Source organism: Kogia breviceps, chromosome 16 (assembly GCF_026419965.1).
Source record: "Kogia breviceps isolate mKogBre1 chromosome 16, mKogBre1 haplotype 1, whole genome shotgun sequence".
Classification (NCBI taxonomy): Eukaryota; Metazoa; Chordata; class Mammalia; order Artiodactyla; family Physeteridae; genus Kogia; species Kogia breviceps.
The window spans coordinates 67513634-67527110 of NC_081325.1; the positions used below are offsets into that span (position 1 = coordinate 67513634).

The following is a 13477-nucleotide window of genomic DNA, read 5'->3' on the forward strand; positions in this document are numbered from 1 at the left end:
GCCAGGAGTTTGGGGGGGTGGTGAGGATGGAAGCAGAGAGCACAGGGCATGTTTAGGCTGGTGAAACTCTCCTGTGTGATCGGGTTATGGGGGCTCTATGATACATAGTCTGCATTTGTTGAAATCCGTAGAACGATACAGCACAAAGAGTGAGTCCCAATGTAAACTATGGACTTTGGGTGGTGATACTGTATCAGTATTGGCTCACCAATTGTAACAAATGTACCATACTAATCCAAGATGTTAGCGGGTGGGGCACTGGGTGTGGTGGGGAGAGGTGCCTGGAACTCTCCCCATGTAGTTCCCGCTCACTTTTCTGTAAACCGAAAACTGCTCTAAAAAATAAAGTCTATTATTTTTGTAATTTATTAAGTATATACAGTGGTGTGTTAATTTCTGCTGTACAGCAGAGAGATTCAGTTGTGCATATATATATATTCTTTTGCATATTCTTTTCCACTGTGATTTATCACAGGGTACTGACTCTGGTTCCCTGTGCGATGCCGTAGGACCTTGTCGTCGATCCGTTGTGTATATGAGTCTCTGCATCCGCTAATCCCCAACCCCCAATCCATCACTCCCCCCCGCCCCCCCGCACCCCGGCAACCACAGGTTTGCTCTCTCTGTCCGTGAGTCTGTTTTCCAGATAAGTTCGTTTGTCTCACGTTTTAGATTCCGCATATAAGTGATATCAGATGGTGTTTGCCTGTTGTTTTTAAGGGGGGGAGTGGCTGGCGTCGGGGTCGGGAGAGGGTGGCAGAGGCCAGCAGCGCAGCGTGAGGGCAGCATGAGAAGGGGGTCGGTGGCGGGCGCGGGGCCGGTGACCAGGGCGTCGTGGCGGTGCTCGGTGGCGAGCTGTTACAGACTCGGGCCTGACGAGGCTTCCTGTAGTGGGAGCCGCGGTTTGCGTCCATAGCTGCCTGTCTCAGAGGGCGTAACTCCCGCTGTTTCTGTTCCCAGCAAAGAGCCCCCGGGAAAGTGCTGCTGGATGCCGTGTGCACCCACCTGAACCTCGTGGAAGGAGACTATTTCGGCCTCGAGTTTCCCGACCACAAGAAGATCACGGTAGGTGACGCTCGTGGGATGTTGCTGTTTTACCGTCAGTTCGACTTGTGGGAGGGAAGTAATTGGGACCCTCCTTGGCCATACGGAAATGTACAACAGAAAAGGTACCCAGAGAGCCCTTGATAATCTGTTTTTGAAAGTAACGTGTGCCTATGATGAGCAAGTTCAAAGAGAATACACGGTGCAGGCTGTCCCCCCGCACCATCTCCCTCCATCTCTCCCTCCAAGAACCACCATCACCAGTGTCTTGTGTATCCTTCTGATAAGAGTCTGTGTATATGTGTACACAAACACGTAATTTTTTTTTTATACTGGGGTATATAGTTGATTAACAGTGTTGTGTTAGTTGCATTTATTTTATTTTTATTTTTTTATTTTATATTAGGGTATAGTTAACGATGTTGTGTTTCAACAAACATATGTTTGAAATACGATAATGTGAGGAAACAATACACAATGCCGTATACTCCACCCACACACCGTTCATATATCCTGGACATCTCTCCTCTTCAGCGCGTAGAATCCACTTCCTTCCTTTTCACAGTTTCATGCTGTTCTGCTGAATGGATGTGTCATAACTTACAACCCTGGCTGTAAAGGGTGGGATGCTTAGGTTGTACTGAATCATTTGCTTTTACAAATGATGCTCCAGTGAACATACTGATACGTTCATGTTTGCATTCATGGTCCAGGGTTTCTCTCAGTGGTTCAGATCCACAGGCACGGAAGTTGTATCATCCGTGGGTTTGAGCATCTTAAAGTTCGCTAAATATGTCATGTTGTTCTTTAAAAAGGTTACACTGATTTGAACCCCAGATTGAGAACACAGAGTACTGCTCTTTTTTCTCTTTTGACAATGGCACTTTCTTAAGGCTGTATCCTAGTCTACCTCCTATGAAACACCCTGTTAGGGTGTAAGTTCATGGACTGCATTTCTGTTCCGTGCACAGAACGGAGTGCCTGGAACTTCTGCTGGCCCCTGCACTGGGGATCCAACAGGAGTGAGATGGAGAGAATGTATAATCCAAGTGGGGCATCAGACTGAGTCAGTGGCCAGTTCAGGACACGTGGCAGGTGGTCCACTGGAGCCCGGGGGCGTTGGGTAGTGAGAGCAACAAACAGCATTTGTGTTCAGGAAATCCTTCACAGATGCTGCGAAACAGAGTCCTCTGAGGCCAGTAGGAGTTGACCTGATAGACTGTTCCAGGGAGAGGGGGCACCAGATGCCCAAAGACCAGACAGCAAGTGGGCTATTCAGAAACCTGCAGATAAGGCTGAAGTTTAGAGGTGAAGGAGCAGGGCTCTGCTGATGGAGGTGAGAGAGAGGACAGGAGCCAGGTCTATCTGGAAGGGCTTTCTGCCCCATCGCTATCTAGTAGAAACAGAAGATGAACCACTCACTTAACTTCAAGTTTTCCAGCAGTTATGTTCAAAAAGTTTTTAAAAAGTGAAATTAATTTAATAGCCTGTTTAATGGAACACATCTAAAATCATTATCATTTCAACATGTAATCAGTCTCAAGACCTACGAATAACAGATTTTACACTTTCTTCTTGCTACGTCTTTGAATCTGATATGCATGTGACACTCACAGCCAGGCCAGCTGAATTTCAAGTGCTCAGTGGTCACGTGTAGCTAGCGGCCCTTGTACGGGACAGCACAGTTCTGTACCGAGCTAATGTGTTTAGGAAGGTGGTAATGCATTTTAAAGGGAGCGTGGGGGGATTACTTGGCGGCCCAGTGGCTAGGACACGGGCTTTCACTGCCGCAGACCTGGGTTCAAGCCCTGGTTGGGGAGCTAAGCTCCCATAAGCCGCGTGCGAGGCACGACCAAAAATAAATGAAAAAATAATAAAATGAATAAAAAATAAAGGGAGTGTGATATGGTCTGATTAATGGCTTAGAAAGACAACTGTAGCCAGATTGGAATCAGACAAGAGTCAGGAGAGCTGTTCGGGGTTCATGGTAGCAGGCTGGAGACGGTGCTGGCTGGGACTGATGCAGAGTCTGGCAACGGCTGGCGGGAACTGGTCGTGCACCTAAAGACGTGCACAAATTGTGTTTTCTAGACATACGTCTAACCTCTAGGCACTCCTTGCCGTTTTCCAGTGCTTATATTAACTCGAAGCTGCCCTGACTCCCAGTCCTCCTCCTGCTGTGGCAAACGACCACAGACGGGCACATTCATTTATGCATCTAACAATTATTTTGTGCCAGTGCTGCGTCCTGCGTCACACTTCATACCGTAGAAGACGCCTGATATGAAGGGACAGCTAGCAAGTAACAGTTACTGTTTCCAGTCACTGAGCCTGCTTAGGAAGGTTGACAAGGAAACAAATAATTATCATACAGTGTAGCAAGTTCAGTGGAACATTGTTTCATAAACTTGGTTTATGTTAAAATAATGATTCTCAAGACACCTGAAGATTTGTTCTCTCATTATTTCTAGCAACCCTGCCTGCATAACTCAGGGTCCCAAAGGCTTTCCTGACTCCAGTCTTGTCCCGTTCCGATCCTGCTGGAGTTTCTTTTCTCAACCGTAAATTAGCAGTGGTGAGGGTACCAAGACTTGAGAATTGTTCCATATCTGGGGCAACCAATTAGCTAATGGCAGAGCTAGGATTCTAACCACATTCTTCTGACCTCAAGTTCAGTGCCTTTTGTGTTGACCTTGGGTGCCTCTCTTTTGCTAGGGTTTACAGACCTATTAATCTTTCAGGGTACCTCCAGGGCTGGCTTATTTCAAGTTTTATCAGGCTTGATTTTTGTGATTTCACCGTTCCCTTATCATATTGTTTAGGACTGTGTTCAACTGCAAAATTCCCTAAACCCGTTAATGATAACTAAAAGAAATAGATATTGTTGCAGAAAAAGGCCACTACCTGAATGCTTATTGCCATGCACCAGGCTGCTCCAGTTCCTGTGGACACAACAGCAAACACGGCCCATATTCTAAAGCAGGGATCAGCAAACTTTTGTCAAGGGCCAGATAGTGAATACTAGAATAGACTTTTCATGCCAGAGAGTCTCTACTCCAGCTCTTCAGTTCTACCCTTGTAGTGTAAATGAATCGGCATGGATTTGTTCCAGTAAAACTTTATTTATAAAATAGGAAGCTGTAGTTTGCCAACACGTGCTCTAGGAAGTAATAGCTCTGTTCAAGGCATCATAATAGGTTTATGTACACTATTTTGTTTATTCCGGTTCATTTATTCTAGCCCATTATACCTCCTTTTTCTGATAAGGAAGCTAAGGCTTAAAGAGTAAGTCATTTTCAACAAGGCAGACAGCTGAGCAGTGATAGATCAAGGATTCAAGTTCAGATCTTTCTAAATGCTCTCAGTCACCATCCTGCTCTGACCGTGTCTCTCTATTTTGCTCTATGTCAATTTCAAATCGCAACCTGAAAGCTAATTTCATATAATTTTAAAAATAGGTTGTTTAAACAAAATTGATCTGTGGTATTAGATGGGGTGGTGCAAATGGGTACAAGGAGGGCTTCTGGGGTCCTGGCCATGTTCTTTTTCTTGATCTCAGTGCTTGTTCTATGGGTGCAATCAGTTTGTAGAAATTCAGTGAGCCGTACACTTGTAACACGTACACTTGTAATGTGTGTACACACACACACACATAAACACACACACACACACATCTTCAATAAAAGTTTACCCCCAAAATGCAGTGAAATAAAAGCACACAGGAACAGAAATAATGACCAAAAAGCACCCGGAGGCTGGCTGATGGAATCTGTTTTGGAAGAGCCAAGGACCAGTCTTGTTTGGATTAACTGAGGGAGAGCCACTCACACGTGAGACTAGTAGACACTAGCTTCATTTCACCTCTGCTCTAAGATAAACTGGCTTGAAGATTTAAGATTTACATCATAGGATTTTTGTCTCCTTCGCAGATTCTGTCAGTGCTGACTTCCTAGCTGGGTGTTGTATCATAGTGGTGGGTCGGGCTGCCAGCCCCCAAACCCCTGCTTTGCCTCTTAGCAGCAGGGTGATGGGGCAGCTTGCTGGCCTTCCAGTGCCTCACTTTGCCTGAAGGTAAAATGGGGACTATAGGACCCATCTCGTGGGGTTTTTGAGACGATCAAACACAGTATCTGTCAGCATGTAGCCCGGGGTCTGGGAACTATGTATGCAGTGCTCAGAAAGTATTAGTTATGGAACCTGTCATCATCATTTTCATCATTACAGTTTTTTATGGTCAAAAACAGATGACATGAAATTTATCATCTTAACCATTTTCAAGTAAGTCTACAGTAGTACAGTGGTGTTAACTATATTCATTGTTGTGCAGTAGGTCTCTAGAACATTTTCATCATGTAAAACTGAAACTCCATACCCATTAAACAACAGCTCCCTTTCCTCCTCCCAGCCCCTGGTAACCACCATTCTACTTTCTGTTTCTGAGTTCGACCACTTTGGATACCTCGTATAAGTGGCATCATACATTATTTGTTGTTTTGGGTCTGGCTTATTTCACTTAGTGTAATGTCCTCAAGGTCCATCCATGTTGGAGCATGTGTCAGAATGTCCTTTTGGGTTTTTTTTTGTTTTTTGTTTTGTTGCGGTACACAGGCCTCTCACTGCTGTGGCCTCTCCCGTTGCGGAGCACAGGCTCCGGACGCGCAGGCTCAGCGGCCTCGGCTCACGGGCCCAGCCGCTCCGCGGCACGTGGGATCCTCCTGGACCGGGGTGCGAACCCGTGTCCCCTGCATCGGCAGGTGGACTCTCAACCACCGCGCCACCAGGGAAGTCCAAGAATGTCCTTTCTTTTTAAGGCTGAATAATACTGCACTGTGTGCATAGACCCCATTTTGCTTACCCACTCATCTGTTGATGGACATTTAGGCTGCTACCCCCTTGCTTGTTGTGAATAATGCTGCAATGAACATGGACGTGTTGTCGTTATTATTTTTAATATTACTGTTGTGATTATTACCTCTGCCAGGCTTCTTTTGGGAGGCTGCTCACATATCTGACAAACCAGCAGGAAGCATGGTTACTCTCAAAATGCCCAGACATGGGCTCTCACAATTGGTTTTGCCCATTTATCTCTACGTAATACACGGGAAGCGAGTTGTTCCCCCCAGGTCCCCGGCATTCGAGGTTGTGGACCTTTGTCCCTGGGTGGTAAGTTCGGGCAACTCTCACTGCAGCTCAGCCTTTCACCCCTTTCTCATCACTTCTATCACGTAAATAGCCCATGTCAGAGCATTCTTCATAGTAAGGGTTGGAAAAAGCTTAAGGGGAGAATGAGTGCTTTCCCTGGTCTAAGACGCGTTTCTCAAGATTGGAAATAAACTAGTGATAATTAGTAAGTAATCAATTGTGCTCTGCCCTCAATTAGACTTGTGCCGTGGCTTGTCAGTTCATAGGGTTGATTGCTGTGTTTACGTGTTGTGCTTGAGGCCAGCCAGCTGCACCGTGGGATCGCCCCACAGAATAGAGAAGTCTTTTAATCGGCTTTTTTTTTTTTCCATTGATTTGCCTTCCCGTGGCAGAGACGCTATTATTGATCTTAGGGATCAAGACCCTTTACTTAATAGGCCAACGAATGGGTACCTAGAGTCTGACGGCTGGTAAAAGGCCAGAGAGATGTCGGGTTGCCATTGGGGTGGATGCAGAGAGCTCAGCGTTCTTGGGCTTCTGTTGTGTTCCATGGACTCTGCTATAAACTTCACTTCACGTCATTCGTTCTTCACATCAGGGGTCGGCGGAAAGAGCCAGGGAGTAAACGTGTTAGGCTTTGCAACCCCTTCCGTCTCCGTCGCAGCTGCCCAGCTCTGCCACTTCAGTGCAAGGCAGCCACAGATAATGTAAATGAATGAGTGTGGTTGGTTTCCGGTAAAACTATAGTTGTGGGCATGGACATTTGAATTTCGTAGAGTTTGCACACGTCATGAAATATATGGCTACTTTGGATTTTATTCCCCGCCCCCCCCACCCAACCACTTAAAATCCCTTTGCTCTTTGCGCTGTAGCAAAACAGGTTGTAGGCTGGATTTGGCCCGTAGGCCTTTGTTTACCAGTCTCTGCTTTATAACATTTCTCCGAGGCAGATACTTCATCATCCATAGTTTACAGTGAGCAAATTCAGTATGAACTGCGTAACCAGGTTTATGACCGCGAGTCACACGCAGACCCGTCCCAGGTGATGCAAGTTCTCTCTGTTTCACTCGCTGCCTTTCCTCACATCTCCCCATCTCAAAGAGCTGCTCACACCTGGCCAGCAGAGACGGGTGTATATGTAAGATTCATCTCGTGGACCTGTTGCGGAGAGTGGGAACAGCTCTGTGTTATGGCCTGTAAACCTCTGTTTAAGCATTTGCTTTGTCATTTAGCAACTGGGTAGATTCTGAACTTCTTTGATTTTGTACTCTATCTGAAAAAATTGGCATTAATAAATGACTATTTTACATGGTTATCATGAGGATTAATTCAGGTACTTTACAGTGTTGAGCCCAGCAGGCTCCCCGGCTTAGCAGTCAGTCAGCTATCTGCTGTATTTTATTCTTGCATTCTGGCTCCGAAACCAGTGAGGCTGGCCCACCAATATTTCATGAAAGCTACAATGCTCAGTGATCTGTTAAACAAATCTGGTTTTGTATAAATAAATACTGGTAAAGGGACTCCCCTGGTGGCGCAGTGGTTAAGAATCCGCCTGCCAATGCAGGGCACATGGGTTCGAGCCGTGGTCCGGGAAGATCCCACATGCCATGGAGCAGCCGAGCTGGTGCGCCACAACTACTGAGCCTGCGCCCTAGAGCCTGGTAGCCACAACTGCTGAGCCCATGTGCCACAACTACTGAAGCCCACGCACCTAGAGCCCGTGCTCTGCAACAAGAGAGGCCACGGCAATGAGAAGCGCACATGCAGCAACGAAGAGTAGCCCCCGCTCACCGCAGCTAGAGAAAGCCCACGTACAGCAACGAAGACCCGAAGCAGCCAAAAATAAATAAATAAATAGATTAAATTTTAAAAATACTGGTAAAGCTCAGGGAGAAAGCTGGCATCTTTTCATTCATTTTATAATCTTCTTTACACAAGGAAAAAAAATGTTTTACCCTTGGCAGATGTCTTAGCTTAGGCTACAATAACAAAATACCATAGAGTAGGCGGCTTGAACAACAGATGTTTCATTTCTTTCAGTATTGGAGTCCAAGATCAGGGTATCAGCATGATCAAATTCTGGTGAGGATTCTTTTTCTGGCTTGTAGACGGCCACCTTCTCACTGTGTCTCAAAGAGCAGAGAGAGAGAGAGAAAGAGATCTCTTTCTTATAAGGCTGCAGTCCTGTTAGATCAGGGCCCCACCCATATGACGTCATTAAACCTTAATTACCTTCTAAAGACCCTGTCTCTAGATGCAGTCACATTGGGGGTCAAGGCTTCAACACAGGAATTTGAGGGACACAATTCAGTCCATAGCAGCAAGCATGCTTTCTAGGGGCCTTGAGGTCATAGAACCTACCCCTACCTGAGATGACAGGCATCACTAACTGGTGGTTTCCCAGCCCCTCTGGCGTCAGACAGGCCTCCTTCATCTATGCTTAGTTGCAGGCTTCTGACTTTGCTTCTTCCTGGGGGCCTGTGGACATCTGAGACCAGGAGAGGCTCTTTGTGGAACATGCCAGGTGTGAAGGGTGAAGAGCACTGCAGACCCAAGGACAGAGGAAAGTTTGGGAAGCCAGCAGAGGTTGGGTGGTGGAGCAGCCCCATGGTTCGGTCACCAGACAGTGGCTGCGGTGACAGGGCAGGTCCCAGAGAGTCCGGGAAAGGCAACTCGCTGGAAAAATACAGCTATGGGTAATATTCTGTTTCTTAAGCTGGAAGGAAGCTATGTGGGGTTTCGTTTGTTGTCAATATGTTTTTTAATTAATAGACTTTGGTTTTTAGAACAGCTTTAGTTTTACAGAAAACATGAGCAGAAAGTAAAGAGAGAAGAGAGGTCCCTCCCCACGCACAGTGCCCCCATTATTAACATCATACATTACTGTGATGTTGTGTTACAGTCGATGAGCTAGTGGTAATACATGATCATTACAGTTCCAAGTTCAAATTAGGGTTCCTTCTTTGTGTTGTACGTGCTGTAAGTTTTGACAAATGTATAATGACATATATCCACCATTACGATACCAACAGGAATAGTTTCACTGCCCTGAAAACCCCCACTACACCTCTTTCCCCTCTGAGCCCCTGAGAACCACCGATCTTTTCCTTCAACATTTTCTTATTTTCTGTGTTCTTGAGGCTTCAGCATTCGAGGCCTTGTTGACTGAGGAGAGACTGCCCTTCCCAGGACTAGCCAGTTCTTAGACGTAGCAAATGGTTCCCCTGGCAGCACAGCTCCCATATGGAAATGAACCGATCCAGAGGTCATACTCTGAGCCACCTCTTCTGTCTCGCTCTTACACTGCAGGAGACAAAATTCCTCTACCTTAATCATCCCAGGGCCAGTGCCCTACACCCCAGAGCCCACTAAGACGACTCGAGCTGGCCAATCCTAAGCTGCTTACCCTGACTTACCTTGTCTTTTCCCATGGAAACCACAGTAAAGCCTCCTGCCCATGCTTTGTCCTCACCCTTTCCGCCTGCTGGAGGACCCTGGTGCTTCCCTGCGTGGCCCTGCAAGCTGGGGCACGCCCCCCTCCTCCTGGGAACCGTACGTAACAAACCATCTTTTCAGTGGTTGTAACAAACCGCCTTTTCAACGGCAGCTGTGTCTCCTAACCTGTTGGCTCCACCGTATGTGACTCACGAAGGCTACATCTGAAAACAATTTGGTTTTAAAAATACCTGGAAGTAGGTTTCTAAAATGGATAGTCTTGAGAAGGTAGAAGTGGAATCATAGTTGTTGGATCTTCCCAAACCCAAGACCCACATAAAAACAGCTACTTAACAACATCAGAAACCCACAGGCAACATTTATGGTGAGACTGGGTGTCAGAGCGTAAGCCCTAGATCCCAAAGTACAAGCAGTCGGAGATAAAACATCAGTCAGACACGAGGTCTGCATGCTATCAGAGTCTGTACAGGAGGAAACAGAGGGAAGCAGCAGGGCATCTGATGGAATGGAGAAGAGAACCCCCAAAGAGCCACTAGAAATCCCAGGGGGACAGTTTGAGAAGAACAGTGGAAGCTGAGAGGCCTGACGGTGCTGGAACCGTCCAGCTCCAGTGAGCAGTAACTGACCTTCCCGGACAGGCCACCACTCAGGAGACACTACGGAGAATGGGACTGAAACTGAGCCAGGTAAGGACAACAGAGAGGAATAACAGAGAAGGGGAGGGAAACAGGCAGGAAATCTCGGAAAGCAAGCCGCTGTGTTCTTTAACACTGCCCAAAATTAATAGAAGAGGAAGCTCTGGGAAGGTAGGAAAGCTGCCGTGAACCATACCTTCTTCTCAGAAGGTTAGGAAACAGTTTTCACATAAAAATGAGTAACAGAAAGGTATCACAGTCATGGTATTAAAAAACAAATACCAGAAAACAAAAAACCTAAGGGTGTTCCTCCCGACATACCACGTGTGGCCTTGCCAGGGGGACCAGTTGTATCCAGCTGCCAAATCGTTACTCAGTGAGGAGGCTAGAAGACCATGTCGAACGACACCATGACTGTGCAGTCTGCAAAACCCAGACTCAGAAATTATTCAGATAAACTATAAGGGAAAGAGAGGGACGGAGGAAGAAACGATAGGTGAAAAGATTCTTGAAGGCCGTAACATTTTTGAAAATAAGGAAGACTGAAAGGTGCACCACTTTGTGAAGTAAAACATCAAGAAATGTACGTGGTTACTGTAAAAATCTAGGTAGTGGTTACTTTTAGAGGGAGGGGGCTGGGTTTAGGGTAAGATGGCTGACAGAGTCTGTTTCTTGACTTGGTTAATGGATACAAGGGTGTTTGCGGTTTAATAATTCACTAAGCTGTATGCTTTCAGTAGTTTTAAGCATCTGTGTGTTCTTTTAAATTAGACAGTTTTAGAAGGGAGAAAAAAAGAAAATTAAAACAGAAGGATGGGGCTTCCCTGGTGGCGCAGTGGTTGAGAGTCCGCCTGCCGATGCAGGGGACACGGGTTCGTGCCCCGGTCCGGGAAGATCCCACGTGCCGCGGAGCGGCTGGGCCCGTGAGCCGTGGCCGCTGGGCCTGCGCGTTCGGAGCCTGTGCTCCGCAACGGGAGAGGCCACAGCAGCGAGAGGCCCGCGTACCACAAAAAAAAAAAAAAAAAAAAGAAAGAAGGAGCGGGACTTCCCTGGTGGCGCAGTGGTTAAGAATCCGCCTGCCAATGCGGGGGACACGGGTTCGAGCCCTGGTCTAGGAGGATCCCACATGCCGCGGAGCAACTAAGCCCGTGCGCCACAACTACTGAGTCTGCGCTCTAGAGCCCGCGAGCCACAACTACTGAAGCCCGTGCACCTAGAGCCCGTGCTCCACAACAAGAGAAGCCACTGCAATGAGAAGCCCGCGCACCGCACCGAAGAGTAGCCCCCGCTCCCCGCAACTAGAGAAAGTCCGCGTGCAGCAACAAAGACCCAGCGCAGCCAAAAATAAATAAAAATTTTTTAAAAAGATTCAAAAAGAAAAACAAAAACAGGATTAAAGCGGGGAAAATCCAATTAAGTTACCAGAATACCCACGTGAAATCCTTTGAACTGAATTTTCAAAGCTAATGCAAATTAAACAAATGATTTTAAATTAGTTAAAAACGAGTAGTTGATACGTTACAAGTGCCATGCCTGAGGTCTATTGCTGAGCCCTTCTTAAAAAATAAAGGTTCCCAAAGGTTAAAATTTCCCTGGAGGCAAAGGCCCCCTGAAGCCCCAGGCATTGCATTATAATATTATGTTCTAGTTTTATTCGAAAACTTGCCTTTGCATGCATCTGGGATATCAGATATTGCCTAATGAATTTAATGCACTAATGCATAAAGATGGCCCTCTTTGTACATTTCATTTCATACTTTGGTTTACAGATCTATCTTTAATTCCTTTTTATTTAGAGCTTTCCTTGTAAATTAATAAAAACATACCCTCAATTTTTCAGTTCAAATTTTATTCATGCATTCCTTCAGCAGTCAATTTTTTGTTGTTGTTTTGTTTTTTTTTTTAACGGGGTATGGTGGTGGTGGTGGTGTAGGGGATGAGGCTAGATTAAGAGAGACTTAATGGACATAATCAGATATGAAGCATGGTCCTGGATTGGAGGTTAGTTTTGACAGATCACAGTAAGGACATTCTTTATTCACATGAAGGAATTTGAATAGAGTGTGATTATTTGGTGAGAAGAGGAGTTTACAAAATAGAAAGATAGAAATCATTGACTTAAAAGCAAAAAGTAGGTTATAAACAATATGATCTCATTTGGATTTTTAAAAAGTGTATGTATGTTTATATCCACGCACATCGCTCTTCAGAAAAAAATGTGGAAGGGGATATACATGAAGGCAGTGGGTCTTAAAGCACACTCACCAGGTCAGCAAGCGGCATCAGCATCACCTGAGCAGTGCAGATTCTCAGGTCCTCACCCAGATGAGGAAGTCTGGGAGCAGGGCCCGCCCCCCCCCCCCCCCCATAGTATATGTTTTAACAAGCTCTTTGGGTGAATGTGATACAAGCTCATTTCTGAGAACAACTTCATTAAAGTGTTAACCATGATCTCTTGGTGGTGGACAATTTTTTAAATTTTGCTTATGTGAATTTTCTAATTTTCTAGCTTGCATATAGATGAATTCTATACCGATAGATTATTTTTAAATTAAAAGGTTTTTAGTAGCATCCCACAAATTCTAGTTTATTGTGTTTTCACTTTCAGTTTAAAATACTTTCTGATTTCCCCTTGGTTTCTCCTTTGACTCATGTGTTATTTAGAAGTATGTTATTTTGTTTCCAAATATAAGGATTTTCCAGTTCTTTCTGTTATTGAGTTTTAATTTAATTCTGTGGTTGCTGGAGAATATAGTTTGTATGACATGAGGACTTTTAAATAATTTACTGTTATCTCTTTAATGGCCCAGAATATGGTTTATTTGGGTATATGTTTTATGTGTACTTGAAAAGAATGCTCATTCTGTGGGTGGGACGGAGCATTCCATCTATGGCAGTGAGATCATGTTGGTTGATAGTGCTGTTCAAATCATCTGTATCCTTAGTGAATTTCTGTCTATATGTTCTGTTAGTTATTGAGTGAGAGGTATTAAAATCTCCAACCATAATTGTGGATTTATCTATTTCTCCTTGCAGTTTTATCAGTTTTTGCTTCATGTACTTTGAAGTTCTGTTATTAAGTATATAAATACTTCAGATTTTTACATCCTCTTAATTGACTCCTTTGTCATAAGAAATTATGAAAATAGGGAAGACTAAACACGGGTGTATAAAGTGTATTTGTGAAATAAATACACGTG

At 45.2% G+C, this 13477-nt stretch overlaps 1 protein-coding gene across 7 annotated transcripts in view; it reads left to right on the forward strand.

The window, feature by feature from the left end:
- Window positions 1–13477, forward strand: part of FARP1 (FERM, ARH/RhoGEF and pleckstrin domain protein 1) — a 289826-nt gene that overhangs the window by 182372 nt on the left and 93977 nt on the right. For all 7 annotated transcript variants that reach the window (XM_059042018.2, XM_067016604.1, XM_059042013.2 and 4 more), the window contains exon 3: window positions 961–1065. In XM_059042018.2, the coding sequence (XP_058898001.1) occupies window positions 961–1065 (105 nt within the window). The remainder of the gene's footprint in view (window positions 1–960; window positions 1066–13477) is intronic.